We start from the raw sequence: 20,137 nt of genomic DNA, 5'->3' as shown, positions 1-20,137 counted from the left end.
TCAATGGGTTGGATGAGCTAGCCATTGTTCACGAAGTTAAAAGAGAAGGGGTGGACGGAGTAGATTTTCAAACGGGCCGGAGACGATTTCTGGGCAATTTTCAAGTGTGCATGCTAGAGGTGATCAATTACCTCTATTAAAGGAGAGGCGTTCACCAATTCAGAATGAAGAGACACCACTCTTCAAAACTGGAATTTCCGGCGTAAAGATCGCCAGCTCGTCAGACGCAATCCCAGCTTTTCAGAAGACGCGTGGAAGGCGAGAAATCAGCTGCACACTTTAGCCGACAAATGTGGGAGACAAAGCCGAAAGCTCCCGGCTTTCCAGAAAGCGTGTGCATATTTGTAGAAAACTCCCGGCTTTGCAGAAAACGCGTGCCACTTGTCAAAAGATCTCAGACAGAGCCGCATCCGCGCTACTACGTGTCGTTCAGAAAGCGAAGGGCATCGTTCAGAAATCGAAGGGGCGACTGCTCAGAAATCGAAGAGGCAAATTCAAAGATCGAAGAGTCGTCACTATTTCAAAAAGCCGGATTTGCGGGATCAAAACGTTTGTCGACAACGATAAAAGAACAGTACCACCACTTGCTATTGAATTCCCTATATATGTCGACCTTCATTTTTTGGCAAAGCAGAACTGAAGAAAATGCCCAACTCTTTCTCACCTCTGAGGGCGCACTCCCAGCAAAGCCTTTCAAAATACTCAATTTTTTCTTCTTCCCCAAAGATGATACCAGATGCCTGGAGTACAGATGACCCAGGAGGAAACAGCACCACAAATACATGTGCTGATTCATTCACCGCTTCTTCAAAAGCAAAGGTATCTCATATCATCAAGGGCAAAAGCAAAGGTATATCATATCATGCTCTTTCCCTGTCTTTTCCTTTGTCCTTGATATTACTTGCATGGCAAAGTGAAAGAAGCAATCAGCCGGCACTTGGAGTCTATCTGGACTCTATTCCCTGGTTGCTTACCTAGCTTTGCTGAGCTATCCTCTAACCCTCTTCAATACGAATTGGAGAGATTGAACAAAGAAACAGATAAAAGGAGGAAGCTCAGACCTTCGGGGGAGACCAAAGGAAGCCTGCTACCCAGTTCACGAGTAGCACAAAGGAAAATCAACGATGGGAGCAGCACATTTCAAAAGTAAGCCTGTGGAATCACTCAAGATGAAGCCTCACTGCAATCACCAAGGAGAAGATGGAATTTACACTCCACAACCAGATTTGCATCTCTAAAACTCTTCTCTTTGATAGATACATTCTGCCATGTTTAGTATGTTTAGTATGTTTAGTATGTTTAGTTGTTGTTTTATATGTTTTCTTTTGTTTGGTGTGTTTTAAGCTTAAAACATTGAGGACAATGTTTGATTTAAGTGTGGGGGGGTAACTAAGTATGTTGATGCAAATTTGTTGGATTTTATCACCCATAACTTCAAGTGTTGTTCCTTGCTGTTTTAAAATGTTTTTAAACTGTTTTAGTGTGTTTTGACTTAAAAATTCGAAAATCCCATAAAAATTTGAAACATTGTTTTGAAAAACCCAAAAAGAGTTGTTTTAAAGTTGTTTTTGTGTGTTTGTGTCGTAGGGTACCTTCCAACGCAATGATGAGGATTTGGTTTTTAATTGCATGATGGTTAAAGAAAGTTACAAACATGGAAGGACGTTTGATATACTCTTTGGTTTATGCTTGGTTGTCGTTATAGTTTACGAATTCACATGTAATCACAAATGATAAAAATTAGTTTTTGTAACATGCTTGAAGGAATGAACTTAAACAAACGATACATCCCTGTGAGACTTGAGCCTAAACGTTATTTGGAGAGTAATAATCTATGCGTCATTGTTTTCTAAAGTCGTTGCATGATCTCATTATTCTTTGCTTGGTTACTACTTAGAAGGCGTTTCATCACTTAGTTCCAAATGCTAGAACTCATGCCCATTTCATTCAAAGCATGTCATTGATTTGCATACCACATATTCAAGATGAAGTTGTGTAGTGACCACCATCAAAGCCAAACAGCCATGTGCCCTTCACTCATTTTGTGTTTAAGTTTAACCCCGTTGAGCCGTGTTAGCCCATGTTCTTTGTTAACCCACATTATCCTCACCTAGCCTAGATTAGGACCATCCTTACCCTTGTTCTCAAAGCATAGTAAGCAATGAATTCCTTTTTGATTAATATGTTGCAGAAAATAAGTGTGGGGGAAGGATTATTGATGTGAGTTTATGTGCCATAGGCACGGCTAAAAAAGAGTCAAAAAAAAAAAAAAAAAAAAGTTGAAAAGTATTGGTTGTTGAAGTAAGGGCCCAAAACAATGAATTAGGCCCTAAGAGTTGTTTGAGTTTCCCCTATTTGTCTAAAAGTTGATTTTTGCATTCTAAGGGAATTCTAGGTCTTAATTTCATTGCTTTACTTGCTATTGCTTAAAGAACTTTTGTTTATCCCTACCTTTCCTTGTTAGCCAACACCCCAAGCCCCGTTACAACCTTCTACTTCTATCTTGAGTGTTGTGCATTTCAATTGTGGAGTTTGAATTTGGTATGAGCATATGGTGTCACTGGTTCTCGCATCTAAGTAGTAGCATTCTATTCATGAGATCATATCTAAACATGCTTCTTAACTTTAGAAATTGCATTCGTTGTGAAACATATATGTGAGCATTCGTTTTCATATCTACATCAATCTTCTCACATATGACTAGTTTAGGGTGTGGAGTTAGAAAATCTGAGTGAAAATAGAGTGTATATCTTGTAAGGAATTGAGGGAATTCTCTAAGGCATGTTACTACATTCAAAGCATTGTTTTAATTGATTACTTGTGAACAAGTGAGTAGTGGCTTTAATTAAGTATGTGCTTGTGTAAAGAGGACTCAAATCTGTAGGGATAACGATCTTTAACATGTCATGTGCATTGGAAATCCCTGAGGCGAACATTGGAAGGTTTAGTTTTTGGTTTTGGTTAGTTTGTTTCGTTTTGTTTTTCTTTCTTTTGTTTGTTTTGCTCGAGGACTAGCAAAAGCTAAGTGTGGGGGAATTTGATAGGAGCATATTTATGCGCCTTAGTTAGCTAGTTCTTATGCATTTTTGTTATGTTTTATTCGTTAAAGTAGTCTTTTAAGCTACTTTCATGTGTTTTCAGGTTTAAAGGACATATTACATGAAATGATGCAATTGGGAGCTTTTGGAGCAAAACTGAGCTGGAATGTGGTGTATGCAAATGGAGCACGAGGAATGAACGAGGTTGAAGGTCAAAGGAGCTTAAGAAATGAAGAAATGAAAGTGAAGAGCAAGGAAGTCGGAATTGGTAACCAAAGTTTCTAAAGTTGGAAGTTTCTATTCTTGGAGGTTTCCATTGTCGTGAGTTTCTATTCTTGGCTTTGGGCTTTTAGATGACCTAAACCCTAACTCTTTGTGGACCCTAAGCCTATGCCGCACCTAAACCCTAACCTTAGCCCATTTTAGAGTCATTGCCGTGGGCTTTAGCCCAAGTCCTTTCCCTTGCCATGCAAGGGGGGGCATTTTAGGCCCAAATTCATGCATTAAGCCCTTCACCCTAATTGGCCCAAATCCATGCATTAAGCCCTTCACCCTAATTCTTCCTCCTAATTAGTGCATCCCACCATTCCATTCCATAATTTCCATTAGTGCATCCCACCATTCCATTCCATAATTTCAATTAGTGCATCCCACCATTCCATTCACACTTAAATGCCCATTATCCCATTTTTTTTAGCTTTTAATTCCACACCATCCCATTATCCTTTACATCCACTAAACCATGCATCCACATTCACCTAAATAAACCCTAAATTACATCCACTAAACCATCCATCCACCATAATTCCCACCATCCACACCTTTTCCCATCCACCAAATACCTTAAACAAACATCCATTAACACCCATTCTCTTCCTATAAATACCCATTCATTCCATTCACCAAATCATCTCATTTTCCATTGTAATACACAAACACTTCCCCTTCTCCATCTTCTCCATTTCCACTCCATTCCACACTTCCATCCCCCCAACCAACCTATCCTTAAACCTTGTGCTACAATAACGAGGAAGAGAAGAGTGCCTAAACGTTCATACAATTCAAGTTTTGAGTTGTTGGAATGTTTAGGTGTTTCTTTGATTTCAAAGTTTCATTTTAATTCTCTTTGTTTTGTACGTATAAGGAATGGAAGAGAAGAGTGCTTAAACGTTCATACAATTCAAGTTTGAGTTGTTGGAATGTTTAGGTGTTTCTTTGATTTCAAAGTTATGAGGAACTAAACCCCCTTTAGCTAGGGGGTGATTCGAAACTATGTTTATATTTGCAATATGAATTGATTAATTTTGGTTGGAATTTCATAAGTTGTGGATTCAATTTGTTTAACCGTTTGATTGATAACTTATTTATGAATGTTTATTAAGAATGCGCGCTTAATTTTCATGCATAAATATGACGCTAGAATATAAGTGAATTTCACCTAATCGTTATGAACTTATATTCACAAGTAGTGGAGGTTGCTTATAAACAATCGCGTTAAATGAATTCTTGGCACGAGTTTCATGCTCATCATAGTAACGAATGCCTCGTCAACACTTATAGTTTTCATAATGCTTAATGATCTTTGATTGTATCTTTATTGTGCTGTTCACGTAAAGGACTTTTGGAGAATGTTGTGAATTGCGTTGCGCAAACCCATCCAATTCATTAACTTAAGGAAAACTTGACGGTTAATTTAAGCGGACCTAATTAATCCGGAGTGTTGAGTTTCATAATTTATCGAAAGACCAACTGAGAATCAATCTTGTATGCAAGTATAACATGTGTGGAGAAGAACCCCTTAGCTAGCCTTCATTCCATTCATTCCATCACAAATTCATATTTACATTCCGCTTAGTTTATTAACTTGTTTTGTTATTTCAATTTTTGTCAAATCAAAACTTTTCCCCCCCCCCCTTTACTTTCTTGTTCTTTAGTGCTTAGAATCTGTTTAGTTTATGTTTTAAAGTATTTTGAATCAAGTCATAATCTTAAATTCGTCCAAAATTAGTTTTGAGTCTTTTGGTTTGTTTTAATGTTTTAAATTTTAGTTTTGCATTCTTTGAGTCTAGTTTAGTGTTTTATCTTGTTTTTACGTTTTTGAGTCAGTTTCCAAGAGATTAACAATCCCTCCTAATCCCCGGTCCAGAACGATCCCTACTTACGTACTTACTACAATTGATAAAAAGAGGGTTTAATTTGAGTGTCAAGTAATTTTCGCATCAGCTTTGTGCATAAATAATAAGGATTATGTAATTCTTGATGAATGGGGTTTTTGGGTGTAGGACAAGCCAATAAAGGCAATCTTAATGAGAGGAAAGAGTAATGGAGGCTTGTACTAAATTCCAAAGAGTCTTTTCTTTAAGAATAATCAGCAGCAGTTTTAGTCAGTTCCAAAGGCATTTCTGGGTCAAGTTGTGAAAGCTTCTCTGTGGCCACATAGACTAGGACATCCTACAAATGATGTATTACATATTATGCTTTCTCATACTTAAATCTTGTATAAATTAGATGCGGATAAACATGTGTGTACTTGCTAGGAAAATGACAAGTATTTTCTTCTAGTTCTCATGTCTTTGTAAAACCTTTTGAAAGAATAAGTAATGATGTATGGGGGCCTTCTCCAGTTGTATCAGTTGAAGGATATAAATACTATGTGACTTTTGTTGATCACTATACCATATTTACTTGGTTCTTTTCTTTGGTGTATAAACCTTAAGTATTTTTTATCTTTGAAAAGTTCTATGCATTTACTCAGTATCGCTTCAATATTACAATTCAATATTTCCAGTCTGATGGTGGCAGAGAAAATACTACTTTGGTATTTAAGAAGCTTTTGGAGTTAAAAGGAATTGTTCATTTGGTGTTATGCCCTCATAAACATCAGCAAAATGAAATTGCTGAGAGAAAGCATCAACATATTATTGAGATTGCCATTACACTTTTGTCTACATCATCTCTGCCTCATTTTGGGCTCATTCTTGTTCTCATGCTATATTCATTATCAATAGAATGTCATGTAAGGCTTTGGCAATGCAGTCTCCATTTTACAAGTGATTTGGTCATCGTCCTGTGTTGAGTTCTTGGAAGATTTTTGGTACAGCAGTATATCCATTTTTGAGGTCTTTTAATAAGAATAAATTGGAAGCTTGAACAAATCAATGTGTGTTCTTGGGATTTGTTTTAGGTTATAAAGGGAAGGTTTGTTATCATAGGGCTAAAAAAAGGTCGTTTATCTCTAGGCATGTGATTCATGATGAGAAAGTTTTTCCTTTTCATAGTCTTGTAACTACACAATATTTCCAAAACAGTGCTCAGACCAATATTAGACATCCCATACTTGTTCCAATTGTGTTTCCACTTCATTCAAGGGGTTTATCTTGGTCAACAAGTGTTGGTTCTACACAACAGTTATCTTAATCTGGTTCTTCTATGCATAGTTCTTCACATTCACAGGCTCAAGATTCTTCTTAAGTGGTTTCAAGTCCTTTGGTTTCTTATTCAAGTGATTCTTCTCAACTATAGGCCTCTTCCCAAGTTACAACTCCTTTTTCCTCTCCTGCATCAAATGCCATGTTGCCTGTCCACAACCCTGCTCAATTAGAAGTACATCTTTCTCTGGAAATTAATAGCTCTACTTCTCTAGTTAGTCATAGTCAAGATCATGATTCTGTTTTATCTACCTCTGCTCATCCAATGCATACTAGACTTAAAACTATGCAATCACTAGAAGGGATTATAAACCTTTTCCTGCAATTAAGCATGAGTTTGAAAATTCTGATTTTTCATCTCATATTGATGTTCCTTGTATTGGTTTCACTACAGTTCTGAATATTGTTGAGCATATTGAACCATCTTCATTTAAACATGATGTTGCTACTCTTGAATGGAGAGATGCCATGATTGAGGAATTCTTAGCACTTCAACAACAAGGAATTTGGGACTTAGTTTCTGTACCCTTTGATAAAAATATAATTAGAAGTAAATGGGTGTATAAAATTAAGAAGGATCAAGAAGGGAGGTTATCTAGCTATAAAGTTAGACTTGTAGCACAAGGTTTCAGCCAAGAACATAGCTTGGATTATGAAGAGACCTTTAGTCTAGTTGTAAGACACAATACTGTGATGATTGTTTTAGCACTTGCAAGCTGCTAATAAGTGGTCTCTTAGACAATTAGATGTGAAGAATGCCTTTCTTCATGGAGATCTACATGATGAAGTGTTTATGAAGCAACCTTAGGGTTTTCAGGATCCTCATCATCTAGATTATGTTTGTAAATTGGTCAAGTCTTTGTATGGACTAAAGTAGGCACCTAAAGCCTGGAATTCTAAGTTTGCATCATACTTGCCAACTTTGGGATTCATTGTCTCAGATTCTAATACTAGTCTCTTTGTCAAATCCATGAATGGACATGCATATATTATGTTGTTGTATGTTGATGATATTATCATCACTGGATCTGCTTCAACATTACTTCAACAAGTCATTGATGAATTAGGAGCAGTGTTTAATATGAAGGACATGGGCAAGCTCACATTTTTCTTAGGGTTACAAATTACTTACAGAGACAATGGTGATTTGTTTTATTTCCTAGTCCAATTGGCCATGAATTTGATTAAGAAGGCTGGTATGACTTCCTGCAAAGCTTCACCGACACCATGTAAACCTTATACACAGTTACTTAAAGATGAAGACACAACTTTGACTGATCCCACAATATTTCGAAGTTTGGTAGGGGCTTTACAGTATATCACATTTACTAGATCTGACATAGCTTTTGTTGTCAATTCTTCTTGTCAATTTATGTCTCATACTACAGATGCTCATACTATAGTATGTCTCATACTACAGATGCTCATTTCTTTTTTTTCAAGTGGATTATCAGATATCTTTAAGGCACTAAGGATTATGGGCTTACATATTCCTATGCTCCTAATCTTAATATCATGACTTACAGTGATGCGGACTAAGCCTCTGGTATCAATACTAGAAGGTCTACCACCAGTGATGTTGTTTTTCTTGGTCAGAACCCGGTTTCTTGGCAATCTAAAAAGCATGCAAGTCTGTGTAGAAGTTGTATAGAAGCAGAGTACAAGGCTTTGACCAATACTATAGTTGATGTTGCCTAAATTCGATTAATTCTCAAAGATTTAAAGGTGCGTTTGCCAAATCCTCCACTCTTACATTGTGATAACATTTCAACTCTTGCACAGTGTTCAAACCCAGTGTTTCATACGAAGATAAAGCATTTGGACACATACTTTCAATTTGTGTGAGAAAGAGTGCAACAGGGAGATTTGCAGGTTGAGTATGTTTACACTTCTGATCAAGTTGCATATATATTTACAAAGGGTCTTCATGGTCCAATCTTCTTGCAGCATTGTTCAAACCTCAAATTAGGTTTCCCTAGTTGAGTTTGCTAGGGAGTTTTGAGTGAGTTTTTTTGTTTAATGTATCAATCTCAAACTGGAGTTCCCAGTTTGGTTTGAGGCGGAGTATTGAGTGAAGTGTGATATAATCTGGGATAATCTTGTAGTGACAAGTGCCACCATCTGGCTGACTTAGTTAGTTAGGGTCACCTACTTATTAAGCTACTTAGTATACTATAACACTACTAGAAAATATTGTTTTGCCGACAAATTCTTAACCGACAAGGCACAAGAGTCATCTACCAACTAAAATTATAATTTATCGGCTAAATATTCAAGCCAAAATCAATTTATAGCATTAATTTTAGCCGAGAAAATTCGAATGTTAACCGACGATCATTTTGTCGGCATAAATACAATGTCCTGGCGAGTTTAATTTTGACGGGTAAACTGCCCCCTTCCCTGCTGTCATAGAATACTAGACGACGACTTCGGGGCAACAAAAAATATTTCCTCCGCTGAGGAAATAACTACTAACCAAAAATAAGGCGCGGAATAAAAGCGCGGTTTCAAAATAGTAGCGCGGAGTTAGAAAAAAAGAAAAAAATTAAGGACTTTAGTCAAACACGAAGCTGTTATTTCTCTCCGTCCCACTCCCTCTCCCTCGCCCTCTCCCTCTCCCTCTTCCTCTCCCTCGTCGCTGCAAATACACAGACTGACCGACTGCCTCCTTCGGCTGGAGATCGAAACTGCCGTCAAATTCAAAGCCCTCAAAAAGGTTTTTTTTTTTTTTTTTTTTTTTTTTTTTTTTTTTTATGTCTGCCAGTTCTATGTCTTCTCCTCTCTAATTCTATGTCTGCCAGTTCAATTTGTAGGATTTAATTTAGGGTTTTAAGTTGGAAAATTTAATTTAACATTTTAAGTTGCAAGGCTTGGTGTATACGACAATTTGGGTTGTTAATTTTGATTATTGATCCACTTCCTAATCCCCACATGTTATTTGGGACTCGACCGAACACAGAGGGGCAAATGTTTTGTGGAAGGGACTGAGGAACAGGGCAAAGGTTTTGGAATCTGCACTAGATGATGCTAATAGTAGAGGTTCGTGTAATGCCACATCTTAATTTTTTTTGTTCCAAGTAATGTTGTAATATATTACTTTTTCAATTGTGGTTTCCTGTTATCTATGATTGGTTGTGATGTTAATGTTAAATTACATTCTTTTTGGTGTTCTAGCTATGTTGATTGCGGTTTCTGGTTTTGATTGTGACCAAATTTTTGTTGTGGTTGAGTCTTAGTTTACTATGTAACACGCAGGATCCGACATTGAAGAATCATGCAAGGCAAGTGATGTAGAGAAGACGAGAGCTGCAACTGTGATTAATAAAATCTTGTCCAGAGTTAATGGCCATCCTAGCTGGTTTGTGGGAAGAGATCCAGCTTATCAGGGGTAGGCCTTCTCAGTTCAGCCTTAATTTTATCTCTTACAGTCGTACTGATGATTTTATTTTTTATTTTCTTTGATATGATTGTGTTGCCTTGCAGAACTGATCTGCACTTGCCAGACATGAGCAAGGAGTTTATGCAAGTGATGCCTTCTTCAAATTGACAGGTAACATGTACAATGTTAGCTATTTGCCAGGATCTCTCTAAACCCTTCTAAACTCCTTGTTGTTTGCAAATCTTTTGAATAATCCAACATATGTAGTTGTTACACAACTCATATGTAGATGTGTACAATCTTGGCAGAGCTGTAACTATGCGTTTTGTGTTGCACAAGTAATCCTGTTCTTAAGAGCGGTTCAGTTTACTGCTGCAAACTTTCATCGCGTATTGTTGACAAATTGGTTAGGCTTTCATGGTTTATCGTAACACTATGGTGTTATTGCGGCCCTTCCCCATTTTCTAATTTTTAACAGCTTGTTGTATCAAAGTGTCTTCTATTGAATGTGTTTTCTTCATGCCAAGGATGCTTGTTTGCTATTGGTTCTTTATACGATTCTCTCTCCTATCAGAAACCCAGACCCAAACCAGTTGCCGACACCCAGATCATTGTAAGTCTATAAGCCTTTCTCTTGTTTGAAATTTCAATTTTCAAGGTTCGATCCATCTATACTCGCTTAATCTGTAATTTGGAGTTTATTTCTTCTTTTTTAATTTTCTGGTCAATAGATGTTTTCAGGTCCAGTGTTCTTCTTTCGAAAGATTTCTAATAGCTTGGTTTGACAAGTGCAAGTCTATATTAACTTAGTCTTCTCTTCATCAAAATTATAATAATAATACTATTAAATTAGTCTTGTTATTTTTATTCCAGGTGCGTGTGCTTGAAATTAATGTAGTTGCACTTGCTTATGAGGCTGGTGATGGTGAATTTTATCTCAAGTATATCGTATGAATTATCCCTCTGTCATGTTTTCTCATGGATTCCTAACTTGTGTTACTCTACCATTCAGCTAATGACAAGAATATATTGTATATTTTGTCCCTCTATTGTGCACAACACTCTGAGCAAGGAGCTTTGTACTGGTAAGTTTGATTGTGCTAGGAATATATTGTACGCTTTGCTTGCTCTGCCTTGTGTTTATTCCAAGTACATAGACGAATAGTTTGATTATGTCTATGCTAGACATGAGCAAGGAGCATTGTGTAAGCAATTTTGATTCCCCAATAAGTTACAACTGTCGTCATTAATAAAATTTGATCAAGTTGTGAGAAATTTTTTATGTTTGAGGATTTTCTTTGTATTCTTGAGGGCAACTAATTAATCCCAGAGTTGAATATCTTTTAATTATTATTGCGTAACTTATTGTACCTTCCTTCATTCATTTAGAATTGCATCTTATTAAGGTTTGGAATATCTTTTACTATATGCCTGATTACATGAGTACATGCTTTATCATCCAAGATGCAAGTGAAACTTCAAGTCTTGATTCAAGTCTGACTATACGCTTGATTACGAGATTACATGCTTTCTTGTTGACAAATTGGTTAAGTTTTCCTTGTTTAGTGTAACTATGGTGTTAATTGCAGCCCATCCCCATTTTCTAACAGATTGTTGTGTTAAAGTATCTTCAATTGAATGTATCTTTTTCATGATCTAGTGTGAATCAGTGCAGCTCCATAATGTTATTACTTGTAGAAAGATTCCTAGCTACAATTTGATTGTTTCGGTTTTAAGGATGCTCTTTCTTATGTTGTCATACATAATAATTACCATTTGTATTATTTTTGCAGGATATTATTGCGAAGCTATTGCTAAACCGATATTGAGGAATGAGAGTAGGATAGGATTATGGTATAATATAATACTTTGTATAACCACTGTACATATACATATTACTAATCAAAGCAGCATTATTAGAAATTATTTTGCGTTTTCAAGCGTTTATTTATTTTTTTATAAATTAAAATTCTCTCCCTTGAAGCTAATTTTGTTGGTAGAGTAAGGCTATGCCGACAAAAAATCTTTTCCGACATAATTTCTTGTTGGGGTTTAAGAATGCCGATGAAATATGTTTTGTCGGGAAAGAACCACTTCATAGCTGACGAAATGTTGAATTTTATCGGCTAGTCTTGCACGACATGCTTTGGACGACAAAATGGCCGACAAATTTTTTCGTTGTGAAAGAGTCTTTACCGACAAATTCATTTTGTTGGTAAAATCAAAATTTCTAGTAGTGTAAATACTAGATAAGGACCATTCGATAATAACTGTCTTTGTCTTAATACAAAAAATACATTGCATTTCTCTCTCCCTCTCTCTCAGCTTATATTTTATTCTTCAAGCTTGTGCGTTTCTGGGTTGTTATGAGTTGGGGCTCACATGCTTAATTGGGTCGTCGATCACTGCACGCAGCACCGACAATATTTTCACCAATCATTTGTCTCAAAAGGCCTTCATTTTGCCACGTAACTTGTATTTTTGAGAGAAAAGTTTGGTGACATAAATGTGATGGTTGGAAGTTGGCACCAGATTAAGGTGCATTGCAGATCTCTATGAATACGTGGTGCGAAGAACTTTTACTAGATAGTAGGGGGGCGTTTGTTTGCCCTCACTAAGTTGGACTGGACTGGACTGGACTAGCTTTTAGTCCAATACTGTGTTTGTTCCATGCTGGGACTAACGTTAATGAGACTAAAGGGGACTAGCATGGACAAAACCCTTCACTAAGAGGTCTTAGCGAGACCCCCCAATAACCATGGACTAGCTAAGACTATCCTCTCTTTCTTGTCCTCATCATGCTCAACGACCACTCTCGACAGACTCCTCGTCATCTCCGGTCACCTAGATCAATCATTAACTTTCCGACTCTCTTTCAGATCCATTTCACAACCAACTTTCATACAAATATACCAAATTGAAGCTGGGAGTGACAAGATTACGATTTTACCTGAATCGAGGCCAAAATGTGGTCGAATGTGGCTAGAAAATGGCCTGGAAGTCTCGGCCTGTTTGGGCTTCTTCAAATCCATGACAGATTCGAGCATTCAAGCTAAGATCTCGGTCCAGGGATGGTGATGAATATTTTGGCGGTGCTAACTTCATCCAATTTAACGAGGAAATGGTAGGAAAAAATGAAGAAAAAGATAAGATCATTATAAATATTAATAATTTATATATTAAATAATATAATATTATAATTTGTTATTATCCAGCTTCTTAGTCCAATACTGCACCAAACGCTTCACTAAGTTAGTCCAGTTTAGTCTAGTCTAAGCCAGTCTAGCTTAGTCCTTGAAGCTAATCCAGTCCGAGATAGTCCGGCGCAACAAACGCACCCTAGAATTATTATTATTATTATTTTAATTTTTATCATCGATCACGTACATTTGGGAATCACTTCATTCAAATGGACCCCAACAAACCATAACATTAATTTAGAATGACGATAAAGAAAAAGGAAACCACTCATGAGCTTTACAATTCTACCTAGATCGAGCTAACGGTAGATGGGAAGGGATAAGTCGAAAGGATAACAGACCACTTATTACGGGGTCCTTATCTGATGAATAGTTTGACCTAATTGATTAAATTTTATTGGACCCCAGCTGCAGACTACAATCCCTTCATATATATATATATATATAGTTTCAAGTGCTTCTTCTGAGTAGTTCTTCTCCTGATTCTCCTTTTTCATATAATCCACCATGTTTCTGCAAGTGCTTCTCCTTTTCCTCCTTTTTCACATTTATGTTGCTGCATCAAGTTGGTCCATCATCAACTCCCTACCGGGCTTTCCCGGTGATCTACCCTTCAAACTTGAAACTGGGTTGGTATATATTTATTTATTTATTTATAAACTTATCATATTCTATTTTTTATAAGTGCACTTATATTCATTCCTTTGAGTACATGTGAAACGATAGAGTTCGGGCCATAACTTTTGAAGTTTGAACCAAGTTTCGACTGAAACTTTTTAGAAATCACCATTTAAAGATTATCTCAGCACAAACAAACAAACAAAAATAAAATAAAATGAAAAAATAAAAAATGAACGTTCTCACATATTGAAAATGAATGGTTTGATTATAACATTTTAGACAAATAGGTTCACTCACGAAGTGGACACAAGTATTGTCCCTAAAATATATGAATAATGTTAGGGAGACTAAATTTGCAAACTAAATGATATGTCACAAATATGAATAAGCATGTTTATCAACTTTTAAGTAATAAACCAATCATCAACTTCTATGTCCTTTAGTGTTCAAAACTCAGTCTCCAAATTTAGTCTTACTAGCATTATCCAAAATATAATGTGTCATTTAGACCAACATTGTTATTAATTAGCACTTGAAAATTATAATCATGCATTCCTTCCTCCCTTATAGACAGAGATTAGAGATTAGTGTACGATAACTTTTCAGTATACTAACTAATACTGTTGAAATTAGAACTTTGCAGTGTACCAAAACTGTTTTATTTGGTAAACTTGAACTGTTTTGTGAAGTTTAATCTGGTGCCAGATGTATATGGCTGCGATGAATGGGTTTTGACTTAGAAACCAGCAGATAGATTTGAATGATCACTAGAAACAAAATGCTCTCTTTCCTGCACTCTGTTTTCTGCAACAAAGCTGCTCATATTTGTTATATACATATACATATATATATATGCATATAAAATATATATATATATATATATATAATATATGTTCCTTCATCTTTTGTAATATAATCTATGTGTTTAGTTGATTAAACTAATATAGCTCCATTAGTTATATTGCAATATATACATCAGAAATATCACATTATGTCTTTAATTATATGAAGGTACGTCGGAGTGGGCGACGATGATGATGTGCAATTATTTTATTACTTTATTGAGTCTGAGAGGAGTCCCGAGAACGATCCTCTTGTGCTTTGGCTCACCGGAGGTCCTGCGTGTTCTGGTTTTCATACCCTTGTATACGTAAATATCGGTACGTACATATTTCTGTTTCAGTACTGTTATGTATATATCCTTTTACTGATAAGTAACCCTACCCCTTAAAAGGCTTGCCCGAATATTTGTGACTGGGTAATTCACCAAAATAAGCAGCTCTATACGCGATAAGTACATAATAGTTTCGTATAGTTAATTCTTACAAACAGGTTTAAGGTATGTACTTGTAATTTTGCTGTAGGTCCACTTTCATTTGACTACGCACATTCCATTGGCAACAAGCCAAAATTGAAGTTGAACCCATACTCATGGACAAAGGTGCGAAACTTCGATTGCCTTGTGCCTGTTTGGGATTTTATGTTTGATAAAATAGCTAATCTTTACCATCTTGTGTGAATCTCTTTCTTAAAAGATCACGTCTTTATTTTTCTTATATAACCCTTATGTACAACAAACATTATTTACAAAATAAGGATAAGACAATTATTTATACTAATTTGAAATTGAAATAAAAATAAATTTCTTCAATATTTTTCTCCCACCTCCCTCTCCCTTTCATATATTTCTTATATAACCCCAAAAATTTCAGGTTGCCAACATAATATTTATAGATGCACCTGTGGGCACAGGATTTTCATATGCAACAACTTGGAAAGGATACAATATAAGTGACACGTCCCATGCCGCACAGACATATCAGTTTCTTAGAAAGGTTGGAGAATTCACTAAAAGGGTTATTTTAGGCTTTTGGTAAATGAATTGTTGGGCTTAAACCCTAGTAATTAACTGTTGATTTTTCTTTTCACTGTTGTGGAGCAGTGGCTTGTAGATCACCCCAAGTTCCTCAACAATCCACTCTATATTGGTGGAGCGTCTTATTCAGGCATAGTCGTTCCTGTTGTTGTTCAAGAAATAGCCGATGGTAATTAATCCTCTTGCATTTTATTACGTTCGGACTAATTTGTTTTAATTTGTTTTCTATTAATTCTTCTGCAGGTAATGAAAAAGGAGTTGCGCCAGCAATGAACCTTAAAGTACATTTTTTGCCATTGAATTTTTAGTCATTTCGGTTCCTTTCTACTTAAATAATTTCTAGTCATCAATGACGTCTCGGATTCTCAGGGGTATGTGCTTGGCAACCCGGCGATACATTCAGCACACAGATATAGGAATTATGTTGTACCCTTTTCTCACTTAAAAGCACTAATATCAGATGAACTATACCAGGTGAATATATACCCTTTGCTTTGTTTGCTTGCATGCATGTACCTGATGTAAGAATATTTTTGTGCTTGCTAAAGTATGGCCGGCCAGTATTACGTAACAGAGAATGCTAGCTATCTTTCTAGTTTGTTTTATTTTATTTTTTATTTTTTATTTTTTTTGGGTGGCCTTTCTACTCATCTTTTAACTCGCGAACTCTACTCTTTCATCTAGAACTCAATGTTTTGAAATTACTAATTAAATAATAAGAACTAGGTCCCACCACCTATCTCTCTATGCATTCACTTCTTCACTAACCTTATGCTCTACCAAGTCCTCTCGGAGTAGAGATTTTCCAGTGTAACCGTCACACAGGTTGGTACATCACGTGTCGCTATATAAATGGTGAAATATGTATATTAAAAAATTAATAACTTAAAAATAAAATTTCCCACCACTTACATAAAAACACATGTACCACTCGCGTTTCCGTCACAACTAAAAATTTCTCCTCTCAAAGTACAAAGAATAAGCTAAATAGAGAAGGTAGCTAGCATTCCTTCGTATATAATACGCACATGTTTCAGTGGGTTGTCCATATTTAAGTTACTATTATGGAGTCATGGATAAAAACTATTAGACAATTAACTCTTGAAGTTATTATATGTATGAAGAAGGTTTGCTTTTCAGGATGAGGCATAATGTGAATATTTGTTTTTCATGGTTTCATCACCTAAAAGTATTATGATTTCTGTATGAATAGAACTCTTGAACACGTGCATGCTCCTTTGAGCGTTTTTTTTATTTTTCTTTTTCTTTTATAACGATATTTGGGAGGTAGGGAGTAGAACTGAAATTGCTACTTCTGTTTGACAAAAAAAAAAATAAAAAAAATTGTGACTTCTGGTGCAAATATGAATGCTTTTAAATAATTGAACTACAAAGCCTGTACATGTACTCTTTGCAGTTCATTTTATGCGTGACAAAAATTTTTGGAGATGATTGTCTAATAAGATTGCCAAAAGCTTTTTTGATTAAGTTATACGCATGTATTAGAATGTGAGCATCCAACGCTATCCAAATTGACAGTATAGATGGGAGAACCCAAAATTATTTGACTCATGTTTCAATGTAACAAAATATTCAACAATACATCTCTATATGTAATGCTCTTGCACGAGGGCGCACACACACATATATCCAAACTAATTTTTTGCTAATGAGATATTATTGTCTCTCTTATGGTGGTCATTGTTAAACTTTCGTAGTCAACTAAAACAAACTGCAAGGGAGAGTATATCGATGTGGATCCAGACAATGACTCGTGCCTGGAAGACTTGGACCTTGTCAAAGAGGTGAGTATAGAATGGTCCTAGTGAGGTTCAATCCTGATCAATTTCCTATTTCGTTAATAACTACCTATCTAACTCACTAAAAACTATCACTTTACCCTAAAAAAAAGTTATGGTTTTACTTGTAAGAGTAATATTGTGAGATATATCAAGAGGTACTGACTTTACATTTGAATCAACAGTGTGTCAAAGACATAAATGACGTGAATATATTGGAACCAAAATGTATTGATTCATCCCCAACCCCGAACCATCTCAGTAATGACTCTGTAAAACTTCTCCTTCCTTTTTCTCAACTTCCAAGGCAATGGTGCCGGGTGAGCTGCCCTCTATATATTTCTGCACGCACACATGCATTAGTCAATGTAAACTTTTTATTAACTCAGCATGTATCTACATTGCTTTTCATGCAGAAAGACAACTATATCTTCTCTGATATTTGGGCAAATGATAAAGCGGTTCAGAACGCTCTCCACATTCGGGAGGTAATTATTTAGTTATATTCTAATGTTACCAAAAAGAAAAATATAGTAAAATTTAATTAGAAATAATATGATACGAAATCCCGTTGATAACAATTTCATTTTTAGTTTTAGTTTGTGTTAGAGATAGAGGGGAATGCATGACAGAAATGAGGGATATAGAAGAGCGAGGAAGGATGGAAGATAGTGAGAAGAAATGTATAAGCAAATGTGCACAAATTTAAAACTAAAAACCTAAAACTATATGTTTTCAATTTGCATATTTTGTTTTAAAACTAACCACGAAATAGTTATCATACGTGACATAATTTTCTGATCAAACTGAGTTTTTGAAATGAAAATATCAGGGGAGTATTGAGGAATGGGCGAGATGCAATACGAGCGTACAAACTTCATTTATACATGATATTGCCTCTAGTCTTATTTATCTTGAAAACCTCATAAAACAAGGCTACAGAGTTCTGGTGTACAGGTAATGTGGTATACTCTTACATCAATTATGTCTTATACTCAAGCTTACAAAAGTTTTAACAAGAAGCGCTTATTTGTTCGTTAATTCCTTATCCTTGGACAAAATCTTGGGCTGAAAAATCGACAGTGGAGACCAGGACATGAATGTTCCTTATATGGCTACAACTGCTTGGATAGAATCTCTGAACTTGACGGTTGCTAGTCACTGGAAACCATGGCTCGTCAATGGACAAGTTGCAGGGTTGATTTCTAATTCATTTTCTTGTATTTAAGTTCAATCTAGCAAGAAAATTAATTTTCAATTTTCTCAAGCTACACTATGTAAAAATTCTTCCCCAGATACCGAGTGCAGTACACACATGAAAGCTACCAGTTGACACACACAACTATAAAGGCAAGAATTAAAAAAACCATCGTTAACTTTGTTTTTATATACAACAGTTTGTTTGAGCAAAAGCTAAACTAAAATTTCTCTTCGAGCAGGGAGGAGGCCACGCAGCTCCGGAGTACAAACCTGAAGAATGTCTTGCTATGGTTAGCAGGTGGTTCGCGTACTATCCTCTCTAGTCAGTAATTTGAGATTACCAGTCAATCTATTGAAAGATTAAAATTGGACTTAGCTTTTTTTTCCATAGCAACATTTTCATCCCATGTTGTACCTGCAAAAGTTCATTAATCAATGTTGTACTAGTGCATCCTCTTTATCGATATATACTGGCAATTTAAGTAGTACCCAATGCCAAGGTGTTTCATGTATACAGTCACTGCTGTCCTCTAGCTCTTTCGTGAGAGTTCTCTCTCCTTTGTGTGAGTTTCCCAGTTCCATCCATTTCGTAGCTGCAGGCTCAAATTCTGTAGCAATGTAATGCTTTCTCCCCAAATTGATGATTTTGGTAATAAGTAGCGTTTATATGATGAACCCTCCATTTGTTTGATGCATAAGCTTGCATCCAAGTTCGAAGGGATCTATACTGATGAGAGGCCCTAGCCATGGCTAGGATTGGTGGCAGTACTCTTCTCCTCCTCTCTCTATTTTCCTTTCACTTCCTTCTCCTTCTCCTTCAGCTTCTATTTTCCCCAATCCAAGGGTCTGTTCTCCACTTTCCTCCAACCCCATGTGCCCCTGATTTCTCTGTTTGTAGCCCCTTCATTTCATTTTCCATCCCAATCGGCTCCATCCTTCATCGACTCCAAAATCTGGTTAGGCTCCTACTTAAGTTCACCGCGATTAATCGGGATCTCACCTGGAAGGTGTCTTGAGCTCTGGTTCGGGTCTTCATAACACCTCCTTCGTTGGGTTTGCCTTTGACGGCACTATCGCTAGTGGGCTACTTCTTCCCACTGGCTTCCTTCGATTTGTGGCGGCTACCGTTGTGGTGCTCACTAGCGGTGTTTGAGGCTCTGTTCTGGGGTTATGCGTTGGCTCTGTTTTCATCTAGATTTGGGGCTCTTTTTAGCTTGATTTCGGGTGTGTGCTGGGACGTTGGTTCAGTTGGTAGGCAAGCAGATTTCCAACGGCGACGATGTAGAAAGCTGTTAGGGTTTGCTTCGTTGTTTTGTATGTTTTTGGCTCTTGGTTACAATGGAGGTCTATTTTTTTGTTTGTGTGTTTGTTGTAGTTAGGCCTCTTCTTATGTAATTATGTTGTGTTGGTAAGAGTAAATCGTAGTTATAATCTTTTAATTTTAACTCAATTGGAGTAATGATCCTTTAATTAAAAATTTATTACCATTGGTCCCTTAAATCATCAAAACGTATACTTATGACCAATCAACTAAAAATTCATTACCATTGGTCCCTCAACTTTAATTCAACTGGAGAAATGATCCCTTAACTTTAA

The 20,137-nt window shown here is 36.3% G+C and overlaps 1 protein-coding gene and 1 long non-coding RNA gene across 3 annotated transcripts; both read left to right on the top strand.

Annotated features, from left to right (window-relative positions):
• Positions 1-8,837: 8,837 nt before the first annotated feature.
• On the top strand, positions 8,838-11,792 carry LOC125472913. Its single transcript, XR_007254891.1, has 5 exons — positions 8,838-9,182; positions 9,426-9,505; positions 9,722-9,854; positions 9,950-10,930; positions 11,639-11,792. It is a non-coding gene; the product is annotated as an uncharacterized LOC125472913 (long non-coding RNA).
• A 1,701-nt stretch (positions 11,793-13,493) lies between these two features.
• Positions 13,494-19,053, top strand: LOC103935832 (serine carboxypeptidase-like 18). 2 transcript variants are annotated; one of them, XM_009345639.3, is made up of 14 exons: positions 13,495-13,674; positions 14,678-14,826; positions 15,031-15,107; positions 15,379-15,501; positions 15,609-15,711; positions 15,786-15,823; positions 15,912-16,016; positions 17,261-17,347; positions 17,527-17,661; positions 17,758-17,829; positions 18,174-18,298; positions 18,425-18,538; positions 18,637-18,691; positions 18,781-19,053. In XM_009345639.3, exons 1-14 carry the CDS (start codon positions 13,553-13,555, stop codon positions 18,862-18,864), a joined length of 1,389 nt encoding a protein of 462 aa, XP_009343914.2. In that variant the 5' UTR covers positions 13,495-13,552; the 3' UTR covers positions 18,865-19,053. The 2 variants fall into 2 exon arrangements, with proteins under 2 accessions (XP_048430939.1, XP_009343914.2); XM_048574982.1 differs by lacking the exon at positions 17,527-17,661 and having other exon boundaries at positions 13,494-13,674.
• The last annotated feature ends 1,084 nt before the right edge of the window (positions 19,054-20,137 follow it).

This window comes from the organism of the source record quoted next, unplaced genomic scaffold, assembly GCF_019419815.1.
Source record: "Pyrus x bretschneideri cultivar Hongxiangsu unplaced genomic scaffold, Pyrus_bretschneideri_v1 Contig77, whole genome shotgun sequence".
Taxonomy (NCBI): domain Eukaryota; kingdom Viridiplantae; phylum Streptophyta; class Magnoliopsida; order Rosales; family Rosaceae; genus Pyrus; species Pyrus x bretschneideri.
The sequence above is the reverse complement of the archived record's forward strand: the minus strand, read 5'-3'. Positions and strand labels throughout refer to the sequence as shown.

Coding starts and splice junctions, on each gene's coding strand:
- LOC103935832 (XM_009345639.3), top strand. CDS start 13,553: ATGTTTCTGCAAGTGCTTCTCCTTTTCCTCCTTTTTCACATTTATGTT. Junction 17,830..18,173: donor ACGCTCTCCACATTCGGGAG/GTAATTATTTAG, acceptor TGAAAATATCAG/GGGAGTATTGAGGAATGGGC. Junction 18,692..18,780: donor TGACACACACAACTATAAAG/GCAAGAATTAAA, acceptor CTCTTCGAGCAG/GGAGGAGGCCACGCAGCTCC.